We start from the raw sequence: 22,570 nt of genomic DNA on the forward strand, positions 1-22,570 counted from the left end.
TCAACAAGAAAAATGAACAATTCATAGAAAAATAGAACCAAGTGAGAAATAAATATACTAAAAAATGCTAGGCATGGTGGTACATACCTGTAATCCCAGCAGCTCAGGAGGCTAAAGCAGGAGGATCCTGAGTTCAAAGCCAGCCTCAACAAAAGCGAGATGCTAAGCAACTCAGTGAGACCCTGTCTCTAAATAAAATACAAAATAGGGCTGGGGATGTGGCTTAGGGGTCTAGTGCCCCTAAGTTCAATCTCTAGTACCAAAAAATACACACACACACACACACACACACACACACACACACACACACACACACACCATAAAAGGCTCAACCCCAGTGACAATCAGGGAAATGAATATAAAACAACAGAAAAAAAAAAAGAGGTAGAACTGTAGCAAAAATGAAAAAGTTTGATCTTATCATATGCTCCCTGAATACAATGTTAAAGAGACTTTTTCTCTCATGTGCATATTAATTTCATAGCAACCAAATAGTTCAAATTGAAGTGGCAAGCTTTCTCCAACAGCCAGACAGCAAATGTTTTAGGGCTTGAGAGCCATAAAAGTTCCTGTTGAAGTTACTCAACCCAGCCATTATAGGGCAAAAGCAGCCAGGGATAATGAATGATCTGGCTATATTCCAAAAGAAATTCATTTTTACAGACACTGAATGTGTCTATAAATCTCACACAGTATGTGTGAGATTTTAAAATGTATAAACTAGAATAAGGGCCAACAAATATTTTGCAGTATTGGAGATTAAACCCAGGGCCTATGCATACTTTGCAAAGCACTCTTATCACTGAGCTACAGCCCCAGCCCCTTTATAAATTTTTAATTTGAGACATGGTTTCACCAAGGTACTCAGGCTGGCTTTGAACTTGTGATCCTCCTACCTCAGCCTCCTGAGTATCTTGGATTATAGATGTGTACCATCACACTTGGTAAAATATTGAGTACTTGTTTTGATATCTTCCAATTATTTCAAAAGGTAAAAGTCATTCTTGGATGACAGGTAATTTGGCCCAAGGGCCAGAGTTGACTAACCACCATCTTAAATGGTAAAAAAAATGTAAGTATAATTTTTCTTTTTTTTATTGGCAGGGAATGGGGTGGGTGGTACCAGGTATCAAACTCAAGGGCATTAATCACAGAGCAACAGCACTTTGCCAGTACAGGTACTGGCATTCTACATGAAGGAGAAGGGCTGGGTCTAGACTAAGGGAAAAGTTTCCAACTAGTTCAGTAAGGCTCAAAGGGATCTGACCTCTTTGCATATGGAAATTGACTAATTCCCCAGAGCCACATCATACCCAGTTTCAGTTCTTCTAGTCAGTTATGAAAACTGGCTTTTTATTTTTATTTTGAGACAGGGTCTCACAAGTTGCTTAGAGCCTTGCTAAATTAGAGCCTGGCCTCAAATTTGTGATATTCCTGCCTCAGCCTCCCAAGCCACTGGGATTACAGGAGCCTGCTACCATACCTGGTTTAAGATGTAATATTTGGGCTGGGGTTATAGTTCAGTGGCAGAGTGCTTGCCTAGCATGCGTGAGGCACTGGGTTCAATCTTCAACACCATATAACAATAAACAAATAAAGTAAAGAAATTCTGTCCATCTAAACTACAAAAAAGATTTTTTTTTAAAGTATGTAAGATTTAAGCTGGGACAGTAGATTAATCACAGAGCACTTGCCTAGCACGTGCAAGGCCTTGGGGTCAAGCCCTAGAACCACACACACACACACACACACAAAAAAAAAAAAAATTAGGCGTGGTAGCACACACATATAATCCCAGCTATTTGGGAGGCTGAAGCAGGAGGATCACAAATTCAAGGCCATTTAGGAAATAAAGAGAATATTAAAAGAGCCAAAGTTGGACTGGGAGTGTGGCTCAGTGGTGGAGCACTTGCCTAACATGCTCAGGACATGGGTTTATCCCCAGTACCACACACACTGACAGAGTGAGATAGTAAATGAGAGCCAGTGCCAGGGTTCCTAATGCTACAGAACTGCATCCTAGTCCCAGACATATACCTGGTCTTTTGTGAACAAAAAAAAAAAAAAAAGAAAGAAAGAAAGAAAGAAACTTCTATTTTGTTTCAGTTCCTGTTTTGTTAGGATTTCTAAATCTTGAAACCCAAACTGAACTAATTAATGTAAGTTGAACAGAGAGGAGAAAGAAGGAAAACCAGGGAGGGCTTGAGAAACAAAAGTTAACACTGTAAAGGAGGTAGCAGAAAAGGTTGTGATCCACTGGGGAATTTCATTCAGCATTCAAGATTTCAGTAGTACTGTTCCCAGGGAAAGGTAGTTAAATTCTCATCAAAACTATAATAACCACGGCAGCTTGTTGTTTATTGAGAACAAGGGATGAGCTGAGCATTCTGTGCTATGCCAGTGGATTATTTCATTTAACTCTTCCTCAAATCTCAAGGAGGTTGGTAACATTATTAATCTGAATTTAATGATGAAAAAACTAAAGACTCAGAGAAGTTGAACAATTTGACCAAGACACTCAGCCACTAAGTAGTGCTTGGAATTTGATTCAAGGGTCAGTGCACTGCCCTCTGGGATATGCTGCTGCCCAGATGTGTCTCCCCTATCCCCTCTCACTGTACATACTTCAGCTCCCATGTGAAAAAGAATGAAAAGCTCACCTGCAGCCACACTGGCTGGAGAAGGAATGAGAACTCCGCCCATGTCAAAAATCACCGCTCTGTAGGTGCCACCCCCAGAATGTGTCCATCGGTGGGTCCTCTGCTGCCTGCACTGCATGGACTTCATGAAAGCTGCTCTCCATGTCCAGGGGAGACAGGAGGACTGGAAAAGCCTCCTTATGCACATGTTGAGCTCAGGCTGTGTGAGAAGAAGGCACAAGGCACAGCTTGACCTCATTACTTCTATGCAGGCCCCTGCCCTGGAGCTAAGGAATGCCATTTAGACATTGCCAACTGATCAACAAGGGTCTCAAAAACCACATCAATAATTGATCTCAGTGTCTCCTCCCTCCCTGACTGCCCACCAAATGGCTCCATCATCCACCCAGCTGCCCAAGCTAAAAAGTGAGATTCAGACCTGAATTCCTGCCATCTCTACTTAGCCATGGCAAGGCCAGTTGCTCTGACATTGTCAATTCCACTCCTTCCCTTTCTCACTCTTTCTCACTGTCATCATTCTGCCTGTCCATGATTTTTCTTTTTTTTTTTTTTTCTTTCTTTTTTTTTTTTTTGTGCTGGGAATTGAACCTAGGGCCTTGTGATACAAGGCAAGCACTCTACCAACTGAGCTATATCCCCAGCCCTCTATCTGTGGATCTTAACTGCTCCCTCTGCCTTTTTTCAAACCTCTTACCAATTCATTCTTCATTTGTCAGAATAATCTTTCAGAACTGCAAATCAGATCACATCTTAATCCCATTTAAAAACTTCAGTGAGTCTCTATTGCCCTTAAGGCAAACTTTCAGTTCCTTAACCTGGTTATAAAGGACCCCTAAGATCTGCTTCCCTCCAAACTGCAGCAATTCAACTCACCCTGTTGTTTCACCTCAACCAGGGAGAAGCCAACACAAGTATCCACATGCAGTTTTCTTAAACATACTATATTCACCTCCTGCCTGTCTTTGCATATGTTGCTCCCTTGACCTGAAATACTTGGCATCAATTTCCTGGCTAATTCCAAATGGTCCCCTGGGTTGCAGTTTACTGGTCTTTCCTGTATTCTCCCAAGACATCCTGTACCTCCCTCCTCCTACTACTTAGGATGTCATCATCACATCATCAAAACATCATCTCTCATACAGATCACAGCCCTAGCCTCCTAATGATTCCCCATTGCCTCTTTTCTAAAATCACCTTCAAAAGGTTTGGGGAAGAGTTCAGTGATGGAGAGTTGACTTAGAATACAAGGCCCTGGGTTCCATCCCTGGCATGGATCACATGCGCGTACACACACACACACACACACACACACACACACACACACACACACACACACCACCCCACACAAAGGTTCAAGAACCGCATACATATATGCATGTATGTTGATACATGCATATATTCCTATATTCACATGAACTGAGATTAATGTTAATGATGAATCTAGATTAAAAAGTATATGGGAGGTCCCAGTTTGTGGCTCAGTGGTAGAGCACTTGTCTAGCATGCATGAGGTACTGGGTTCAATCCCCAACAACACATAAAAATAAAGAGAAATAAAATAAAGGCATGTTTAAAAGTATATGGGAGAGGATTGTCTTTTCTTTCACATTTTCTATAAGTTTGAAATAAAAAACTGGAGGAACTCCAAACTTTTATTCTTCTCTTGAAAATCATTAAGCTTTTTATGTGCTTTCTATAGTTGAAAAGCTTTTCTACTGATCATGGTGGCACACACTTGCAATCTAAGCAACTCAGGAGGTTGAGGCAGAAAAATTCCAAGTTCAAAGCCAGGCAGGGCAACTTAGCAAGACCCTGTCTCAAAATAAAATATAAAAAAAGGCTGTGGCTGTTAAAAAAAGTGAGAGAGTGTTTGCCTAGTATGCTTGAAACCTGGGCTCGATCTCCAAAAATGCCACAAAAAACAAGGCTTTTAGCAGAATGCACTCACCTATACAGTCCCACCTACTCAAGAGGCTGAGGCAGAAGGATCACTTGAGTGCAGGAGTTTGAGTCTGGCCTGGGCCCATCTCAAAAAAAGGAGAGCTGGGGTTGTGGCTCAGTGGTAGACTTGTCTAACATATGTGAGGCATTGGGTTCAAATATCAGCACCACTTAAAGAAATAAATAAAATTATTGGGGCTGGGGATGTGGCTCAAGTAGTAGTGAGCTCTCCTAGAAAGCGTAAGGCACTGGGTTCGATCCTCAGCACCACATAATAATAAAATAAAGATATAAAAATAAATAAATAAATAAATAAAATTATTGTGTCCATCTACAACTAAAAATATTTTTTTAAAAGGTGGGGCAAGAGGGTCTGAGGATGTGGTTTAGTGGTAAAGAGAATGCATATGGGGCTGGGGTTGTCGCTCAGCAGTACAGATCTCGTCTAACACATGTAAGGTACTGGGTTTGATCCTCAGCACCACACAAAAATAATAAATAAATAAATGTCCAGCTACAACTTCAAAAAGAGTATGCATAGCACACAGAAGGCCCTGGGTTTGACTCCTAGTAGACACACACACACAAAATAGAGTTTTTTAAAAACCAGGTTAGAGCCAAGCAGGTTGGCAAGACAACTCACAATTTTATGGGACTGAAGCCAGGGCCTGTGTCTGCTAAGCAAGTGCTATACCACTGAGCTATATCCCCAGCTGTTTTTAAATCTGCATATTCTGACAGGGTTTCACTAGGTTGCTCAGGCTGGCCTCAACCTTAAAGAGTCAAAAACCTAATTAAGCATCTAAAAAAAGGAATTAGGGGCTGGGGATGTGGCTCAAGCGGTAGCACGCTCGCCTGGCATACGTGCGGCCCGGGTTCGATCCTCAGCACCACATACCAACAAAGATGTTGTGTCCGCCGAGAACTGAAAAATAAATGTTAAAAATTCTCTCTCTCTCTCACTCTCTCTCTCCTCTCTCACTCTCTCTTTAAAAAAAAAAGAAAAAAGAAATATTTAATGATTTAAAAAAAAAATAAAAAAAGGAATTAGGGCTGGGGTTGTAGCTCAGTGGTAGAGCGCTCGCCTAGCACGTGCAAGGCCCTGGGTTCAATCCTCAGCACCACATTAAAAAAATAAATAAAATAAAGGCATTGTGTCCAACAATACCTAAAAAATAAATATTATAAAATAAAATAAAAAATCAAAAAAGGAATCATAAATAGTAAATCTTGAAAATGACATAATATGCTTCTTGGGCATTGGAAACTTGCTGAATTTGGAGTAATTTTCAAAATATAAAAACTTCGAGGATGATCTCCACATTTTTGGTTTTACTTACGTTTCTATGCCAATGCCAACGTTTATGATACAAAGATAAATTTATTTATAGGCTCATAAACATGTAAATATATGTCTTGTGCAAGGGTTTAAGAGAGATGAGGGCTCGGGTGGTGGCTCAGTGGTAGAGCGCTTACCTAGCACGTGTGAGGCACTGGGTTCAATCTTCAGCACCACATAAAAATTAATTAATTAATTAAAGGGATTGTGTCCTTCTACAACTAAAAAAAAAAAAAAAATGAGAGAGAGAGAGAGAGAGAGAGAGAGAGAGAGAGAGAGAGAGATAAACAGTGTCTTTGGGGCCTGAAGGGCCAACTTTAATAATTCCTAACTGAAGTAACTGTCCTCCACACTCTCCTGCTAATGGACATGTGGGCGATGCTCCCACAGGCAGCTTGCTTAATCCTCCGCCTTTAGATGTCAGTTTTGTTGTAGCTACTTGCCAAGAATGCTCTCTTCAGAGCAAAAAGGGCTGTTAAGTTCTCATCCCTCCACACCTCGCCATGTCCTGTGCTGACTAGAACACCTTCCTGGGCTGTACCTCATGAATTTCCATTTGTTTATTCATCACAGCTTTAGATTAATCTCCTTACAGAAGCTTTTTTCTTTTTCTAAGAAGAGTAAGGCATCTTTTCCCCCTCCCATTGCTCCTTCTCTATACTTTAGTAGAACACTTACTCCATTATTCAGGAATTGTTTTCATTTCTATCTGTTCCTGTAATTATAAGCTCCCTTAAGACAAGGACTGTCTTATTCATCTTTGTATACATTCATCCCCTGAGGCCTTTCTAGACACAGAGCAGATGATTACATAAATGAGTTAGAAGGATGCATCTTATTACTTTAAAGAAAAGGGAAAACTAAAAACACCATGTCCCTGAATATACCCTTTCTATTCCCAAAAACTTAGTCATGTTAAGAGAACCAGGAGAGCAAGCCTAGGTTGGAAAGTTCAAATACACATGATCTTGAAGGACACTGGCTTTCTCTCAGGCCCACTAGAAACTAAGGCAAGTTAGTGTTATCTGTAGAAAGCTACTTTCTTTCCTGTATTCCAGGACATCTGCTCCTTGGGATACAAACTAAGCAACCTAATACCAATGATGTTACTATTTTTGCAGCCTAACACATAAAACCCCTCTCAGTAGCAACAGACATGGAACTGAGGGCACTATAGAAAGGATACATGTCACTTGCTCAGCTGGCTGTCATTGGATAGAACATCATGAGGTAGAGGAGCTGCTGCTTGGTGAAACATGTTGAGGGACATGTGCTCTCTGTTCAGCCTATTGCTATTGAACTCTTTGTGAAGCAGTTGCTGAACTCTCATACACTTTCCCCAATAATTTACATGTCTCACATGCTATCTCTGGGTAGTTTCTTTTACCTATCAACAACCTACCCCACTGCCCTGGCACAACTGCATAAAGTAAACATGCATAAGCTTGAATATATCAGAAAATAGGAAAAAGCTAGGGACAGTCTTAGTGGGTTGGCAGTCACAAAGAACTATAATGTATCCAACTTGGACATTTCTGGCTGAAAATTTTAGTTCTCTGGAACTGGAATCTTATAAATCACAAGGAATATTTGTCATCTCCTCCCTGTGTTTTTCTGAGATTGGCATAGTATAGATTTGCTACTTGTTTTTGTGAACAGACACACAGTGTTTGTTATTACACATTAAGAAATATTTTAGTAAAGAAATTAAGTTTGGGCTCTTGAAATAGATATGTTCCATTCAAATTCTAGCTCTGCCACTTACTAAGTGTGAGATCCTGATCACTTGACTCTGTAAAGTAGGCCTGACACAAAGCAACCCTTCCTAGGGTTGGAGAGAGGGGTTCCTCAGGTTCCCTCTCTGTAAAATGAGGACAATTATAGTACCTATCTCACAAAGTTATCTTTTCATTAGATAAAATAGGAAAAGCACTCATTAGTACCTAGCACACCAGTAAATGTTATCTATAACTTAGGCTGTTGGGGGGTGTCTCAGTGGTATAGTGCATGCTTTTGCATGTGCAAGGCCCTGGGTTCAATCCCCAAAACCATCACCAAAAAAAAAAAAAAGTTATCCAGTACTATCACATCCAAAAAAGTTCACATAAAGTCTCATGTATTTGTACCTGTTTAAGCACTTTCACATAAACCAGTGATTTTCAATAGAGGGTGATTTGGGCCCCAGGGGACATTTGGCAATATCTGGACACATTTCTGGTGATCACCACAGGGGAAGAGTGCTACTGGCATCTGGTGGACCAGGCCAGAGACAGGGATGCTTCTAAACATCCTACAACGTCCAGGATACACATTTACACACCCTCAAAGAATGTCAAAAGTGCAGAGGCTGAGAGACTGATTTAAAAAGGGTATGAGACATTCCCTAGGATGTAGTCACAAGTTATATATATGGATATATCGTGTGGGTGTAGTCACAAGTTACACATATGGATATGTCAAGTGGTGGGTATAGTCACAAGTTACATATATGGATATATCATGTGATAGTGTTATACATATATAGAAAATCCATATACCTAGACACGTCCAGGATGACTGTGACACATCTTATATATGCTCATATCATATACCTAGAGCAGCATCCTGTCATGTATATGCCATGTATGCAACAATTGTAATTTGTCAATATCTATATTCTAAGAGCAATCTGACATACTAAAAGAACGCTACCGTTATCTCTATACACATCATTTCATTTCATCCTCACAACCACTTAAGAATATTAGCCCAACTTTCTACAACGATTAGTTCAAAGATGACACAACTAGTGATGAAGGTCAACTGCATAAGTAGACACCGTGATTGCTCCATTCATCCATGTATCCCGAGGGCCCCCAACAGTGTCTAGGCTTTCTGGAAACATCTGCGAAGGCATGGGGTGGGAATCACCTCTCTGAGCCTCAGCGTACGGATCTGTAAAGTGGGTCTGATACAAAGCAACCCTTCCTAGGGTTGGAGAGAGAGATCAAACGCAAAAATTCTCAGCATAGCGCGGGTTTCAATTCGAGATCTCGCGGAGCCGGGCACTAGGCAGCCGAGGTGGGCTGAAGACGAAGCCTCTCGGGCAGGTAGAGGTTAATCGGGGCCTGGGCGCAAACCCACCGCTGGGCTTCTGGGGGGAGGGGGGGAGGTGCCACGCCAGCAAACGCAAACCTGTCCTTCCTCTCCGACCTCCTGAAGCTCCAGTCCGGAACCACTCAGGCCCGCCCCCACGCCGCCTCGCCCAATCGGAGCGTGCGCTCGTGTGCGCATGCGTGACCCCGCGGGTCAGAGACGGCGGCCGAGAGGCGGAAGTGCAGGTTGTTGTGGCTCCAAAGGCTGCGCGAGGGACTGGTGCTGCTGAGGCAGCGGCGGCGCTGCCGGCCCCGGGCCGCTCGGCCTCTCCGTTCGCCTCCCAGCCTGGTCTGAGCCCGCCGGAGCTCTCGCCGGCCAGCGCCTGCCCTATGAGTGTGTCACTGGTTGTCATCCGACTGGAGCTCGCGGAACACTCGGCCGTTCCCGCTGGCTTCGGCTTCAGCGCCGCGGGTGAGTCCCAGTGCTGCGCCGCCTTACCTGTGGCCAGGATTGGGCCCCAGGGTTCGCCTTCCCGAAACGTGGGTCTGGGGACAGGCCGTGGCGAGGGCTTCTGCCTCAGGCAGAAGCGAGAGGTGGTTGGGATCCTCTTATTCTATCCATCTTTAGGAGGCCTTCCTAGATGTCATCTTCTAGATGTGAAATCCTTCCTGGGCCCTTCCTCCCGTGCCTTCCCGAGAGCTTTCACCTAGCGCGTCTCCTTCTCCGCCCCGCCTGAGTCGAGTGATACATTTGTCTCACATGCTTTTCTCTAGGCTTCGTGAAAGCAGGGACTAGATCCCCAACGACTCTGATGGTCCCTGGTTTAATTAAACTGTTCCTTTTCCCTGAGGTGCCTCATGACGATAATCCTAGTAAATAAAATTCAAGCACTTCCTATATCCAAGCACTGCACTGGAAACCTGTGTGCATCCTCTTCTTTAATGACCTCGGCAACAACCTTAAGGCAGATGGATAGTTTGAACCTTTTACAAGGAAACTGAGGCCCAGTGATTAAATAATTTGCCTAAAGGTACATGTAAGTGGTGAAACTGGGATTCCAACCCTGAGAGCTGGACTTAAGAATGAACTCTTCAACCCCAGCACATGCCATCCTAGTGGGGAATGCAGCTATGCTCTGTTCCCGGGTCCTCAAAAGATTACCTAATAACAACATTCGTTCAAGAGATATTTATTAAATGCTCAATAATGGCTGGAGCTTAGGTTTTGGGCAGAATCGGATATGGTCTCTGCTGAAATGCACCAGCAGTTTCATGGGGGAGACAGATAATTAAATAAGTAAAGAATAAGTGTAGGATTATAACTGTGATAAATTCTGCAAAGGTAAGGAGAAACAAGAAAATTCACAAGAATATGGGAGTAGGGCAAGTAAGGATGTCATTGAAAACTACTCCAAGTATGTCAACTTTGGAGCTGCAAGTTAAAGATGACTGTGATTTTTTATTTTTTTGAGACAGGATTTCACTATGTTGCCCAGGCTGGTTTCAGATGAATATGTTTTTTTGTGGGGTACCAGGGATTGAACTCAAGGATACGTAACCACTGAGCCATATCCCCAGCCCTATTTTGTGTTTTAGAGACAGGGTCTTACTGAGTTACTTTGTGCCTTGCAATTGCTGAGGCTGGCTTCGAACTCTTGATCCTTCTGTCTCACCTCCGGAGCTGCTGGGATTATAGGTGTGGGCCTGGCCTCAGATGAATATTTTTTAATTCAAGGGTATGAGGATTTTTTGTTTTAATTAATTAATTCTCTCTCTCTCTCTCTCTTTCTTTCTTTTTTCTTTTCTTTTTTTTTTTTTTTTTTTTTGGTGGTACTGGCCTCATCATGCTAGGCAGGCACCTTCCCACTGAGCTATATCCCCTTTCCTACTAGGACCTTTTAAAGGCTAAAAGTGACTCCTTAGTTCTGAAAGCCAACCAAATTGGAATTTGCCACACATAAACATCTGCATGAGTCAATTGTGTAGTTGTTTATTTAACATATATTTAGAGAGCTCTCCTTGTGTGCTGGACACAAAGTACAGTGATGGGCAAGATAAGCCTTGTCCCTGCACTCACAGAGCTTATTTTAGTCGAGACACCAAATTCCTTTTCTCGTTTATGTGTTTCATTAAGATAGAAATGATAGATTTACGTGGTTTGATCCATAGCGTGTCAGTGACCCAGGATGTTTACAAAGAGATCTCTAGCCCAGTACAGTGGCACATGCCTGTGATCCCAGAAACTACGGAGGCTGAGACAGGATTACAAGTTTCAGGCCAGCTGGATAACTTAGTGAGACCTGTCTCAAATTAAAATTTAAAAGGGGGGATGAATAGGGATGAAGCTCAGTGGCAGAGTGTCTGCCTAGCATGTACAAGGGTGCAGATTTAATCCCTAGTACCACCAAAAAAAAGACCTCTAAAGATTTTGAAATTTAGGCCCAATCCAGGGTCAGTTTAACCAGTTACTAAAATGTTAGTTCATCTAAACATAGTTGTTGCTGAACCTTCTCTGAAGCTGACTCTTGTTGATTTACATTAAAATGCCTGATTCTACCAAAACAACCCTGTTTGTGAGTTTATGTTAGTGGTAGCTTATTGACTGTTTGCTGACTGCTGGAGTCCCAGAGGTGAATGAGATGGATACTGAAAAGGCATCTTAGGGGAGAGCAGCAGAAAGAAAAAGGAAACCTATTGACTGGGATATTGAGAATGGAGAGGAGCTTGTTTTATGTTCAGATATTATTCATATATTCTATAGCTGGGGAAATGTCTAATGAGGAGATCAAAAAGAAGACACTTGCTTCAGCTGTTGCCTGTTTAGAAGGGAAGTCACCAGGGGAAAAAGCAACAATCATTCATCAGCACCTTGGCCGTCGGGAAATGACAGATGTAATCATTGAGACCATGAAGTCCAACCCAGGTATATTTTCAGAAACTCTGGATTCTTTTGTAATGTGAGCTTCCAGTTACTTGTTTTATATGTGTTTTGTGAACTCATAATGTTAACCTGGAGCATACTTTTATCTTTTTACTGCTTGCATGCTTTTACATGATGTCATTAAGGCACATTTCAGCATCTCTAAATGTTTCTTCTAAATTAATCTGGTCATGCATTGCACATGCCTATTGCCCCAGCCACTTGGAAGACTGAAGCTGGAGGATCACTTGACCCCAGGAGCTCAAAGACAACGTGGGCAACATAGCAACACCTTATCTCAAAAAAAAAAAAAAAAAAAAAAAAATCCTAACAAGCTATATTTGCAACCCTCATTGGCGGAGGAGAGCATCTTACCACCTAAGTTAGCAATAGATCATAAGTGCATCCAGATAAGCATATTGTTCCTCCCCTGCCCTGCCAGCTCATTCCAACTGAGGGAGTGGATATGTTCTGCATTTTAGGCATGGGGATGGTCAGAACTGGTAGGTTTGGTTTTCAAACAAAATAGCCCTGAATGTTTGTCCCACTCAGGAGTGTGTGATGGAAGATGTCTGCTACTGCTGGATGTAAAAGCCATCCTCCAGTTTCTGAGGGTGTTAATGAACTTTAAAGTTGGGATGTGCCCACATTTGGCTTTCTGTGAACATAGTTCTTAATGCAGTATATTATATTTTCTTGAAATTTTAACCAATTAGAATTCTTTAGCATATTTCCAACTGTTTGTAATCTGCTAATTTTTGATTTGTGAAAGATGAGGTAAAAGATGCAATGGAAGAAAAGAAGTCTTCAGAAGCATCCCTCACTGTGCAGAGAAGTAGAGATCAAAGTAAAGATTGCATAAATGCAGCTCCTGATTCTCCATCCAAACAGCTTCCAGACCAGATTTCATTCTTCAGTGGAAATCCTTCTGTTGAAATAGTTCATGGGATTATGCACCTATATAAGACAAAGTAAGAAAAAAAGAAAAATATTTTTCTTTTGGGTAGGTCTGTTTTTGCCTTGGGATAGAGAAAATTCTTTTAGCTAGAAGGGAGGTGGTAGGTATTTTAAGTTTCAGAAAGGTAGTACTTTAATGTATTGTGTGTTAGGGAATTCTTAGATGTTTTACATTTGGTTGATCTTGTAGATAGGGTCAAAGCTTTTCTCACAAAAGAAATGTGTAGGAACACTTAATAAAATACCTTGGAAAATATTGTCTTAGCGGTTAGTCATGGAGGATTGAAAGGAAGAACTAAGAAGTCAGTTAACTAATCCTAATATGTATTACTTTTTAAAAAAAATTTTTCCTGTGGTATTTGGTATAAACAAACCTTGCTGGAGGCCCAAGGGAAGGAAGCCTTTGGCTAGATATTTACAAACTAGACCATCAGCTTCTTGGATAATTGGTAGGAGTTGGTGGTTTGATTTTTGTGAGGGTTTTTTTGTTTGTTTGTTTGTTTGTTTTTTGTAGTACTGGGGATCGAACCCAGAGATACTGTACCATTGAGTACATCCTCGGCCCTTTTTATTTTTTATTTTGAGACAGGTTCTCACTAAATTGCTGAGGCTGGCCTCCACCTTACTATCCTCCTGCCTTAGCCTCCCAAGTAGCTGGGATTATAGGTGTGCACCATCTCACCCGGCTGATAATTGGTAGTTAATGTCTTAAAGGCTATCCTTATCTTAACTTGTTTGCCAGGTCCCTCCTGGGAAAACAGCAAATACTCAAGTAGCCATTTTGGATCACAGCTGTCAAGTGAGTTTGCAGCATTTCAAAAGCAAATTGCATTGTGGGAAGTTTTTCATTCCCCTCCCTTCCAGCTTGTCCTTCCCAGCAACACTTTCTGTAATATCCTTGTGGTTTAGAGTTCTCTTTTAGATTTAGAGCTCTATTTTTCTTCTAGACATTTTGAGAAAAATTTGTACTTTAAGTTACCCAGTAACAGACTATTTTTCAAAAACTAATCAGAATAAAAGATGAACTGACTTTCCTTAATGCACATTTTAACCACATAGGCCTTTAACTAAAGATTGAAAATTTTGGTGGGGGGATATACATACACATATATATGTGGTTGTGTATATGTATGTGTATGTATATACATATAAAATAATTTAATAAATTTGTCTTAACATCCACTACAGATACATTTAGGGGATTTTGTATTACTCATGTAGTGTATATTTTTAAGTAAAATGACAAGCTATTTAAATTTATTTTTAAAATATTACAAGTTTTTATTTCTTCCTATTTTCTTGGACATAAGTTGTCAAATTAGTGTTATCCGAACTAACTATACCTCATCTATTCAAGACAGTTTAATTATTGTCTTATTAGTAAGATGACCTCCTTAAAAGAAGATGTGAGGCGCAGTGCCATGCTGTGTATTCTCACAGTCCCTGCTACAATGACCAGTCATGACCTTATGAAGTTTGTCGCCCCATTTAATGAAGTAATTGAACAAATGAAAATCATCAGAGACTCTACTCCAAATCAATATATGGTGCTGATAAAGTTTAGTGCACAGGTAAAAGTTAAGATATTAAAAATCTCTTTGCCACAAAAACTTGTGTTTTTGAAACTGTATGATACTAGCCGTGTGTGATTTACAACATTTTTCACTTAAGGTTCTTGACTTACATATCTTTGAGGGTATTGTAACTGTAGATGTCTTTCTAAATTCATTGGCAGAAATACCATTGTAATTGATATCCAGAGTTTTTTATGCATCTGATTGGATATGAAATCTAGGTTTTTGGTTGTTTATGCAGTAGTAACTTTTCCAGTAAAGCAGTAGTTCCCGAACGTTTGAAATTGACACTATTGTATTATTTGCTATTACCTTATTTCTTTCATTTTCTTTTTTACAAGGTGCTCTTTGACATAGTTTAGAAAATAAAATTTATTTTTTTAAATGTAAAATTTGGTGACAAGAGGGATTTTGTGACATGATTTGAAGTGTTATATTTTAAAGTCCTGATTGAATATTATTACAATAGAGACAAACACAGAACAAATGAGGGTATTTTCAGTTTTTAAAAGTGCTTATGCATTGTAACAGATGCTATTTGGTGTAGGAGGGTTTTGCCATTCGCTTCATTTCACTTAAATAGCACTTTCTATGTACCTCAGTTCTACAGATGTTAGAAGATATTCTCTTGGTTTTGCTTATTCATCCCTATAAACATGCGTATTTGTATGTGAATATACAAATGAGGTAAGCTTTAGGTATTATTCAGGTTATTAAAAGGTGATCCTTAGATTCACTCAGTTGTTTCTCTTTTTTAATAGACTTTTGTATTTTTCCATTGGAATTTTACTAGGTTTTTGTTTGTTTTGTTTACATTGGATTTTGAAAGGCAGTTTTTTCAAAAGTTAATTTCTCAGCCATACTGCAGTGACACACACCTATAAATTCCATTGAGTCAGGAGGGTCACAAGTTCAAGGCCAGCAGCCTAGGCAGTTTAATGAGATCTTGTCTCATAATCAAAAATAAAAAGGGCTCAGAAATAGAGAGCCTTTGGGTTCAGTCCCTGGCACTGCAAACCCACAAACAAACAAAACCTCTCGCCTCATTGATAAAGAGTCTTCCTGAATTTGTCCCAAATACTTCCATCTTGCTGATTAACAAAGAAATGAGTGGGTTTATAGGGTCAATTGCTATTTCCTCTCTGACTGGTCACCAGAGTTTGTAGGTGAAAGGGAGCGCATGACACAAGGGCCATTTGCCATCTCTTTCCTCATTACAGAGCTTCAGAGTTGAGATCAATGGCAGCCGTCCAGTGAGCATGTGGAGGAAATTAAGAGAAATTTGAATTATGTTTGTACATGTTGCCTGGGCCCCTCTGTTGTGGAGTTCTATGTACAAGAAGGTACAGGCTGTTTAATCTTTACAAAGTATCCCACCATTGAGGGAGATGTTTAAAAAGTGTTTCAACTGTCCTGTAGACTTTACAGTTCCCATGAAGAATAGAAAAGCATTTACCTGATATTACAGACTGTCATCAGGCCTTCTGAAGTCTGAGGAGCTTTGGAAGCTGGGAAAGTGGCACCTTAAACTAATTAAACCTGGTAGTACATGTAATAATAATGGTCATAATAGAAAACAGCAGCTTTTGTTTTGTATTGTTCACTGTGCTCAGTGCTCAGCAGAGTATCATCTCATTTAATCTTCACTGTAACCCTTCAAGGTAGAGTGATCCTGTTCTTTGTTTCACAGATGAAGCAGCCAACTTCAGAGAGAGATTAGTCATTTGCCCAGGATTACACAGATAAAAATAAATGACTGAGTAGGGATGGATTCACTTTGAATCACTAGGACAAATTCCTCTTCTAGTAGGAGAGTATGAAGGTGTGGGGAATAGAGACAGTCACTATTTACAGGTCTGACTTTTTTTTTTTTTTTTTTAATTAGGACCGAAACCAGGGCTGCTTTACTTCTGAGGCACATCCCCAGCCCTTTTAATTTTTTTAGTTTGAGGTAGGGTCTCACTACTTTGTGTAGGGCCTCGCTAAATTGCTGATGCTGGCCTCCACTATGATCCTCCTTTCTCGGCCTCCCAAGATGTTAAGATTATGGACATGTGCCACTACACCTGGCTCACAAGCCTTTGTATAATAACAATATTTTAGTTATTTCAGTTATGTTTCTCCAAAGGTAATCAGCAAGTTATACAAAGAGTTACAAATGTTCATAGGGAAAAAATGTTTAGGCTTTTCAGGGAGTCTAATAAATCTATAACACTAACCTACATTTAAGTAAACTACACTAACATTTATTTAGTAAACCTACAAATTTCCTGCCATCCATTTAATGTGCAGATAATATTTCGGATATTTTCTATTATTGTTCGTAGATTTTCTTTATACATCTGCACTATCCTTTCCACTTCTGTCCTTTTTTTTTTTTTTCTTCTTGTTTTCTTTGCAATACTGGGGTCTAAGCCCAGAGCCATGCACATGCAAGGCTACCATTGCTACCCACCAGCCCCACTTCTTCTATCTTTTGACCAAATGCAGATTGCTCAGTTAACCAATATTTTCTAAGTGTGCGAAACAGCTTACTGCTCCTTATTTTTAGAGCCCTTTACCTTGGTATCATAGTTGTACTATTTACTGTTTATCTCATCTTGGGTCTGAACCCCGTCATCTATCAAGACCCATCCTATCAAAACAAAGAAAGAAAGAAATCAAAATTATCAAGAACTTTCTAAGACCTAATAACACCATCTTGCTATAAGACTTGAAGTTTAAATTAATACTGGAGAATCTAATAATAGATTCATTAGCCACCAACTGTTGAGCATGTACCAGACTCTTAAGTGCTTTTCATGCATTATCTCAAATCCTCTCAGCAATGCCATGAGGTGTTGGTACTTTCAAATTTTGTAGTTGAGGAAGCAGGCACCCCTAAGTCACTTTCCAAAGTTGGACACATAGTGTCAGAGTTAGGATTCAAACCCAAGCACCCTGACTCCATAGCTTGGGCACCCTCTACATTCTTATTTCATTCTTTTTCTCACCAGGTAATTAATTTTTAATAAGAACTCATAAGCCTTCCCTGTATCTTTTGTAACCTCTTTCTTTCTTTTTTAATATTTATTTCTTTTAGTTACACACAATTCCTTTGTTTTTATTTATTTATTTTTATGTGGTGCTGAGGATCAAACCCAGGACCTCACACATGCTAGGCAGGGGCTCTACTGCTAAGCCACATCCCAGCCCTGTAACCTCTTTCTTTCCTTTTTTTATTTTTGGTGACACAAGGAAAGGAATTGGACAGTTGAACCCAGGGGTGCTCTACCACTGAGCTATATCCTTTTTTTTTTTTTTTTTCTAGGGTATTGTACTGGGGGTTGAACTCAGGGGCACTTGACCACTGAGGCACATCTCTATTTTGTATTTTTTTTATTTAGAGACAGGAGCTCACTGAGTTGCTTAGTGCCTCATTTTTGCTGGGGCTGGCTTTGAACTTGCAGTTCTCCTGCTTCAGCCTCCCGAGCTACTATTATTATAAGCGTGTGCCACTGCATTCGGCTTACATCCTTTTATATTTGAGACAGGGTCTTGCTAAGTTGTCCAGGCTGGCCTCAAATTTGCAATACTCCTGCCTCAGCCTCCTGAGTAACTGGGATTATAGGCATGTGCTACCATGACTGACTGATAAAGAATTTTTAATTCATTAGGACATAAAAATCAGGAAGGAGTTCAATTTTATTGTTCTTGATGATAAGGAAAGGACAGATAACCTCTCTATAGTGTATTGGCTCATTTTCACTGGCACGCTTAGTTAACACAGCCTAGGTAGCTATTCCTTTTAGAAGAAACATGTATTCTCAACACTGTAACTGATCACTATGACAGTGAAGGAACCTAATCATAATGGATTTGTCTTTTTCTGAGTTTATTCTCAAGAGACCAATAAATAAAAAAGAGAGACTAGAAAAAAAACAAAAGCTGGGTTCCTTTAAATTTTTGATGCTCTGCAGTGCAAACATTTTAATTTAATTAAAAGAGTTGTTTCTTCTGTGTTCTCCAGTGAGCCTTTGTGCATTTTGATAATGGTTTGAAATAGAAACCACGTGTACTTTGTTTCATATTCTCTTTCCAGTGCATAACAGAGCCTGGCACACAGTAGGTGTTCAGTAAATATTTGAACAAAGCTATATTTCTAATACTGAAGTTTTTTTCTTTTGCAATACTGAGGATTGAACCCATTGCCTCACCCATTGATCTAAATCCCCATCCCTAAGAATGAGGTTTTGTTTTGTTTTGTTGATAGTACTAGGGATTGAACCCAGGGCCACTCTACCACCAAGCTATATCTCCAGCCCTTTGTATTTTTTATTTTGAGACAGGGTCTCTATATTATTGAGGATAGCCTCAAAGTTGTGATCCTCCTACCTCAGCACCCACAGTTGCAGGATTATAGGTGTGCACTCCCACACCTGGCCCTAATACTGAAATTTTAAAGAAGACACTAGTGTGTTCAAATTAGAAATCTTGGCTATTTATAGATGTTATCATTTCCAAAAAAGGATGTTTCTTTGGTATATTATCAGCTCCTCTAATAAAGGAATACTTGGTGTTAAATGGTTTTTTCACATGCCTCTGCCCTTCCACTGAAGAGGCCTCATAGCTTGGTGAGCATTTACAGAGCTCCAGATCTGATGGGGTCTTTTCCTCAGCAACTGCAACCAGCTCCTAATGGTGCTGGAGGCTGTGAAGACATGAGCTGAGCCTGAATTCCAGGCAGAACGTCCCCTCAGTATATGAATCCTGAGTTCCCTGTGCTACTTACTTACCTAGTAATGTTTCACAAAAAGGCTGTTTTTTCCCAAAGAGGAAGGGAAGCCACTGTTGGTTTGCTGCTTAGGATTAAGGAGATTTATTTTCCAACAACTGGATTTACACATTTTGAAGTTTCCGTCAGGAGAGCTCTCTTCCCACCTCCAATAAAACTACTGCATTCAGAATTGGTCATCCTTCTTCAGCTGCTTGGCTCATTAGAGTGTGTTGAGAAAGCATAAACAAAGCATATTAAGAAAGCATAAATAATCAAAACTCCACAATTGAATTACATCATCGGAGTGAAATTAAAAGCCATTGGAGAAGTCTACAGGGGCTGTGGGATTCAGAACCCTATGATTGGTTCTTCTTGGATCTCTTGACCTTCACCAAGAGTTTGGCCTCTGGTATTGGACACTCCTAATGGATCCTTATCCAACTCTGATGTAGTATTTGTTTTATTGAAGAAGAGGATTATTTTCATCCTGTAATGGTCCTTCATTATTTAACATGGATACTGACTTTAAGAAATAAAAGAGGGGCTGGGATTGTGGTTCAGTGGCAGAGCACTCGCCTAGCACGTGTGAGTCCCTGGGTTTGATCCTCAGCACCTCATAAAAATAAATAAATAAAATAAAGATTAAAAAAAGAAGAAGAAATAAAAGAGTTCTTCCAAAACAATCATCACTTATGATTTCATTCCCATCTTTGCAGAAATGTTTTATCTCAGCTGGTGCATGTGACAAAACTATGAAGGGAAATGTTGACTGTTGCTGGTTGAATATTAAAATTGTTCTAGCTGTCAGCTTATTGTGCTTTAGTACCTTCTTCCAGTTCAAGTACTAACTCTTATGTAGCCCAGGAAACACTGTCAGATTGTAGGATATTGATCTGCAGAGTTTGTCTGGCTTACCAACCTGCTCCAGTAGATGCTATTTCTAGTGGTTGCTTTTCTCTCCTAAGTAGCTCCTAAGTACCATCAGCTTTAAGAACCTAATTAGGAGTGGGTGCAATGGTGTACACCTGTAATTACAGCTGCTCAGAAGGCTAAGGCAGGAGGATGGCAAGTTAAAACCAGACTTAGCAAATTAGCAATACCCTGTCCCAAAAAATAAAAAAGGCTAAGGATGTAGCTCACTGGTGAACATCCCTGGGTTCAATTCCCAGTACCAAAAGAAAACAAGGAGAAAAAAAGTTGATGAGTATGATTGAAGCCATGCATTTTGAATATAAATCAACTTTCAGTATATTTATCTTAATTTTTTTCCTTATTCCCATTGGTGCACATAGGCTGATGCAGATAGTTTTTATATGGCATGCAATGGTCGTCAGTTCAACTCAATCGAAGATGATGTTTGCCAACTGGTCTATGTGGAAAGGGCTGAAGTGCTGAAATCTGAAGATGTAAGTTTGAATACTTGTTATCTTTAATATAGCAGATTGGTATGAAATCAGAAGTTAAGCAGTCTGTGGAAATGTCCAGAGCAATCTAAACCGCACAGACAGAAGATAGATAAGTGGTCACAGGGCCTGGGGGAAAGAATGGGAAGCGACTGCCAACAGGTAAGGGGTTCTTTTTGGGGTGATGGAAATGTTCTAAATTTAGATAGTGGTGATGGTTGCTCAACCAAATGAATATAGTAAAAGCCCCTTTAAGATAGAGAATTTATGCCAGGTGCAGTGGCACATGCCTATAATCCCAGCAGCTTGGGAGGCTAAGGCAGGAGGTTCACATTTCCTAGAGTCAAAAAGAAACATTTTGTTTGTTTGAAGTATTAACTTTAATCCCTTTCCTAATTCTTATTCTGTTTCTATAGCAATTTATAATTGCTCTGATCTGTCATTTTCTATGGGAACCTGTCCTGCAGTATGTGTTCCCTCAAATCATTTTATAAAACAGCAAATTTAGCTCTGATGTTTTAAAGATTTTTCTTTCTTTTAAAGTAATTCTTGCTAGATACAGTGGTGCATGCCTATAATCTCAGTGCTTCAGGAAGCCGAGGCAGGAGGATCATGAGTTCAAAGCCAGCCTCGGCAAAAGTGAGGGCACTAAGCAGCTCAGTGAGACCCTTGTCTCTAAATAAAATACAAAAAATATAATATAGGGCTGGGGATGTGGCTCAGAGGTTGAGTACCCCTGAGTTCAACCCCCAGTACCCCAAAACAAACAAATAAAGTAAACCTTAAAGTGTTTTTACCTGAAATCAGATCGATGGAAATAACTTCTGGGTAGATTGTTCTATCGTTAGATTAGGAGAAATAAAATTTAATGAGTGATAAAATTGGGCTTCCCTTGGGTCAAGTGCTGCACAAGGCCTGCTTTTTAAGATTCTTTTCCATAACTGAACATGACTACCTTCAGAGAGTCCCTGTAAGCATCTGTTCTTCAGAGACTGTAAATGAATGTGCTTTTTCTCCATTTGTCCTCATGCGTATGTATGCCTTCCACCCTGGTCTCGATAATTGCTGCTCATGTTCTGGCTGGGAGGGCCTGAGTCCAGCCTTGTGGTCATGCCCCCTCTAAGCTCCCTGTACTTTTTAAAATTTTTGTCTGTTCTAATATCTACAAGGACAAGAAATGGCTGTTTTGGGGGACATACTGGATTTGGTTTTGGTTACCAATGTTCCACACCTTGAACAATGTCTGGCACATATAGCAAGGACTCAAGAAGTATGTGTTAAATGCATAAATAAATTAAGTCAGTGCTATTGATACTATCATCACTAAATAGAAAGTGTTAAATTATAATTTACTCTGGAAAAGTCTTCAGATCCATTGCTATTCTGCTTTTATCTCTTTGGGTATTTTGGTCATAGACTTTTGGAGCTTGAGCTAGGAATCTGGTTCCATGTGTTAAGGTTTTGGCAGCAATCTCCCTTCCTGGAAAGCCAGCTCCACGAGGGCAGGGATTCATGTCTGCTGTCTTCACCACTGTTCCAAGTACCCAGCACAGTACTGAGAATGTAAACCATATTCCACTAGTGTTTGTTGAATGAATAAGTGAGTGAAAATTTTACCACTTTAAATTATTTGCACAGAACAATAATGTTGAAAACATTTTTGAAAACACATGCGAGACAAGTGCTTTGCCCTGAGCTACAACTCCAGCCCAGGAAAACTGTTTTAGAAAACATAGCTGAGTGTGGTGGCACATACCTTTAATCTCAGTGACTTGGGAAACTGAGACAGGAGGATCACAGATTCAAAGCCAGCCCCAGCAACTTAGCAAGGCCTTAAGCAACTTAGTGAAATCCTGACTCAAAAAAATAAAGAGAGGGGCTGGGGATGTGGCTCAGTGGTTAAGCACCTCTGGGTTAATCCCTAGTACCACACACACACACACAAA

At 40.2% G+C, this 22,570-nt stretch overlaps 2 protein-coding genes across 6 annotated transcripts in view; one reads left to right on the forward strand and one right to left on the reverse strand.

Annotated features, from left to right (window-relative positions):
- The window catches only part of LOC144375235 (acyl-CoA dehydrogenase family member 10-like), a 35,476-nt gene extending 26,248 nt beyond the window's left edge, over window positions 1-9,228 (reverse strand). Inside the window, exons 1-2 of one of the 3 annotated variants that reach the window (XM_078039161.1) lie at window positions 9,115-9,228; window positions 2,661-2,859 (exon numbers count right to left, since the gene is read on the reverse strand). In XM_078039161.1, the coding sequence (XP_077895287.1) occupies window positions 2,661-2,859; window positions 9,115-9,213 (298 nt within the window). In that variant the 5' untranslated portion in view covers window positions 9,214-9,228. Of the gene's footprint in view, window positions 1-2,660; window positions 2,860-6,077; window positions 6,144-8,850 lie in introns of those variants that run through there. The other 2 variants (XM_078039162.1, XM_078039163.1) reach the window with 2 other exon arrangements.
- Window positions 9,229-9,230: 2 nt separating this feature from the next.
- The window catches only part of Brap (BRCA1-associated protein), a 34,350-nt gene continuing 21,010 nt past the window's right edge, over window positions 9,231-22,570 (forward strand). The window contains exons 1-5 of one of the 3 annotated variants that reach the window (XM_005329625.4): window positions 9,231-9,486; window positions 11,776-11,937; window positions 12,707-12,905; window positions 14,273-14,462; window positions 20,514-20,627. In XM_005329625.4, coding sequence (XP_005329682.1) covers window positions 9,405-9,486; window positions 11,776-11,937; window positions 12,707-12,905; window positions 14,273-14,462; window positions 20,514-20,627 — 747 coding nt within the window. In that variant the 5' untranslated portion in view covers window positions 9,231-9,404. Of the gene's footprint in view, window positions 9,487-11,775; window positions 11,938-12,706; window positions 12,906-13,633; window positions 13,691-14,272; window positions 14,463-15,781; window positions 15,809-20,513; window positions 20,628-22,570 lie in introns of those variants that run through there. The other 2 variants (XM_013360477.4, XM_078039166.1) reach the window with 2 other exon arrangements.

Source organism: Ictidomys tridecemlineatus, chromosome 2 (genome assembly GCF_052094955.1).
Source record: "Ictidomys tridecemlineatus isolate mIctTri1 chromosome 2, mIctTri1.hap1, whole genome shotgun sequence".
Classification (NCBI taxonomy): domain Eukaryota; kingdom Metazoa; phylum Chordata; class Mammalia; order Rodentia; family Sciuridae; genus Ictidomys; species Ictidomys tridecemlineatus.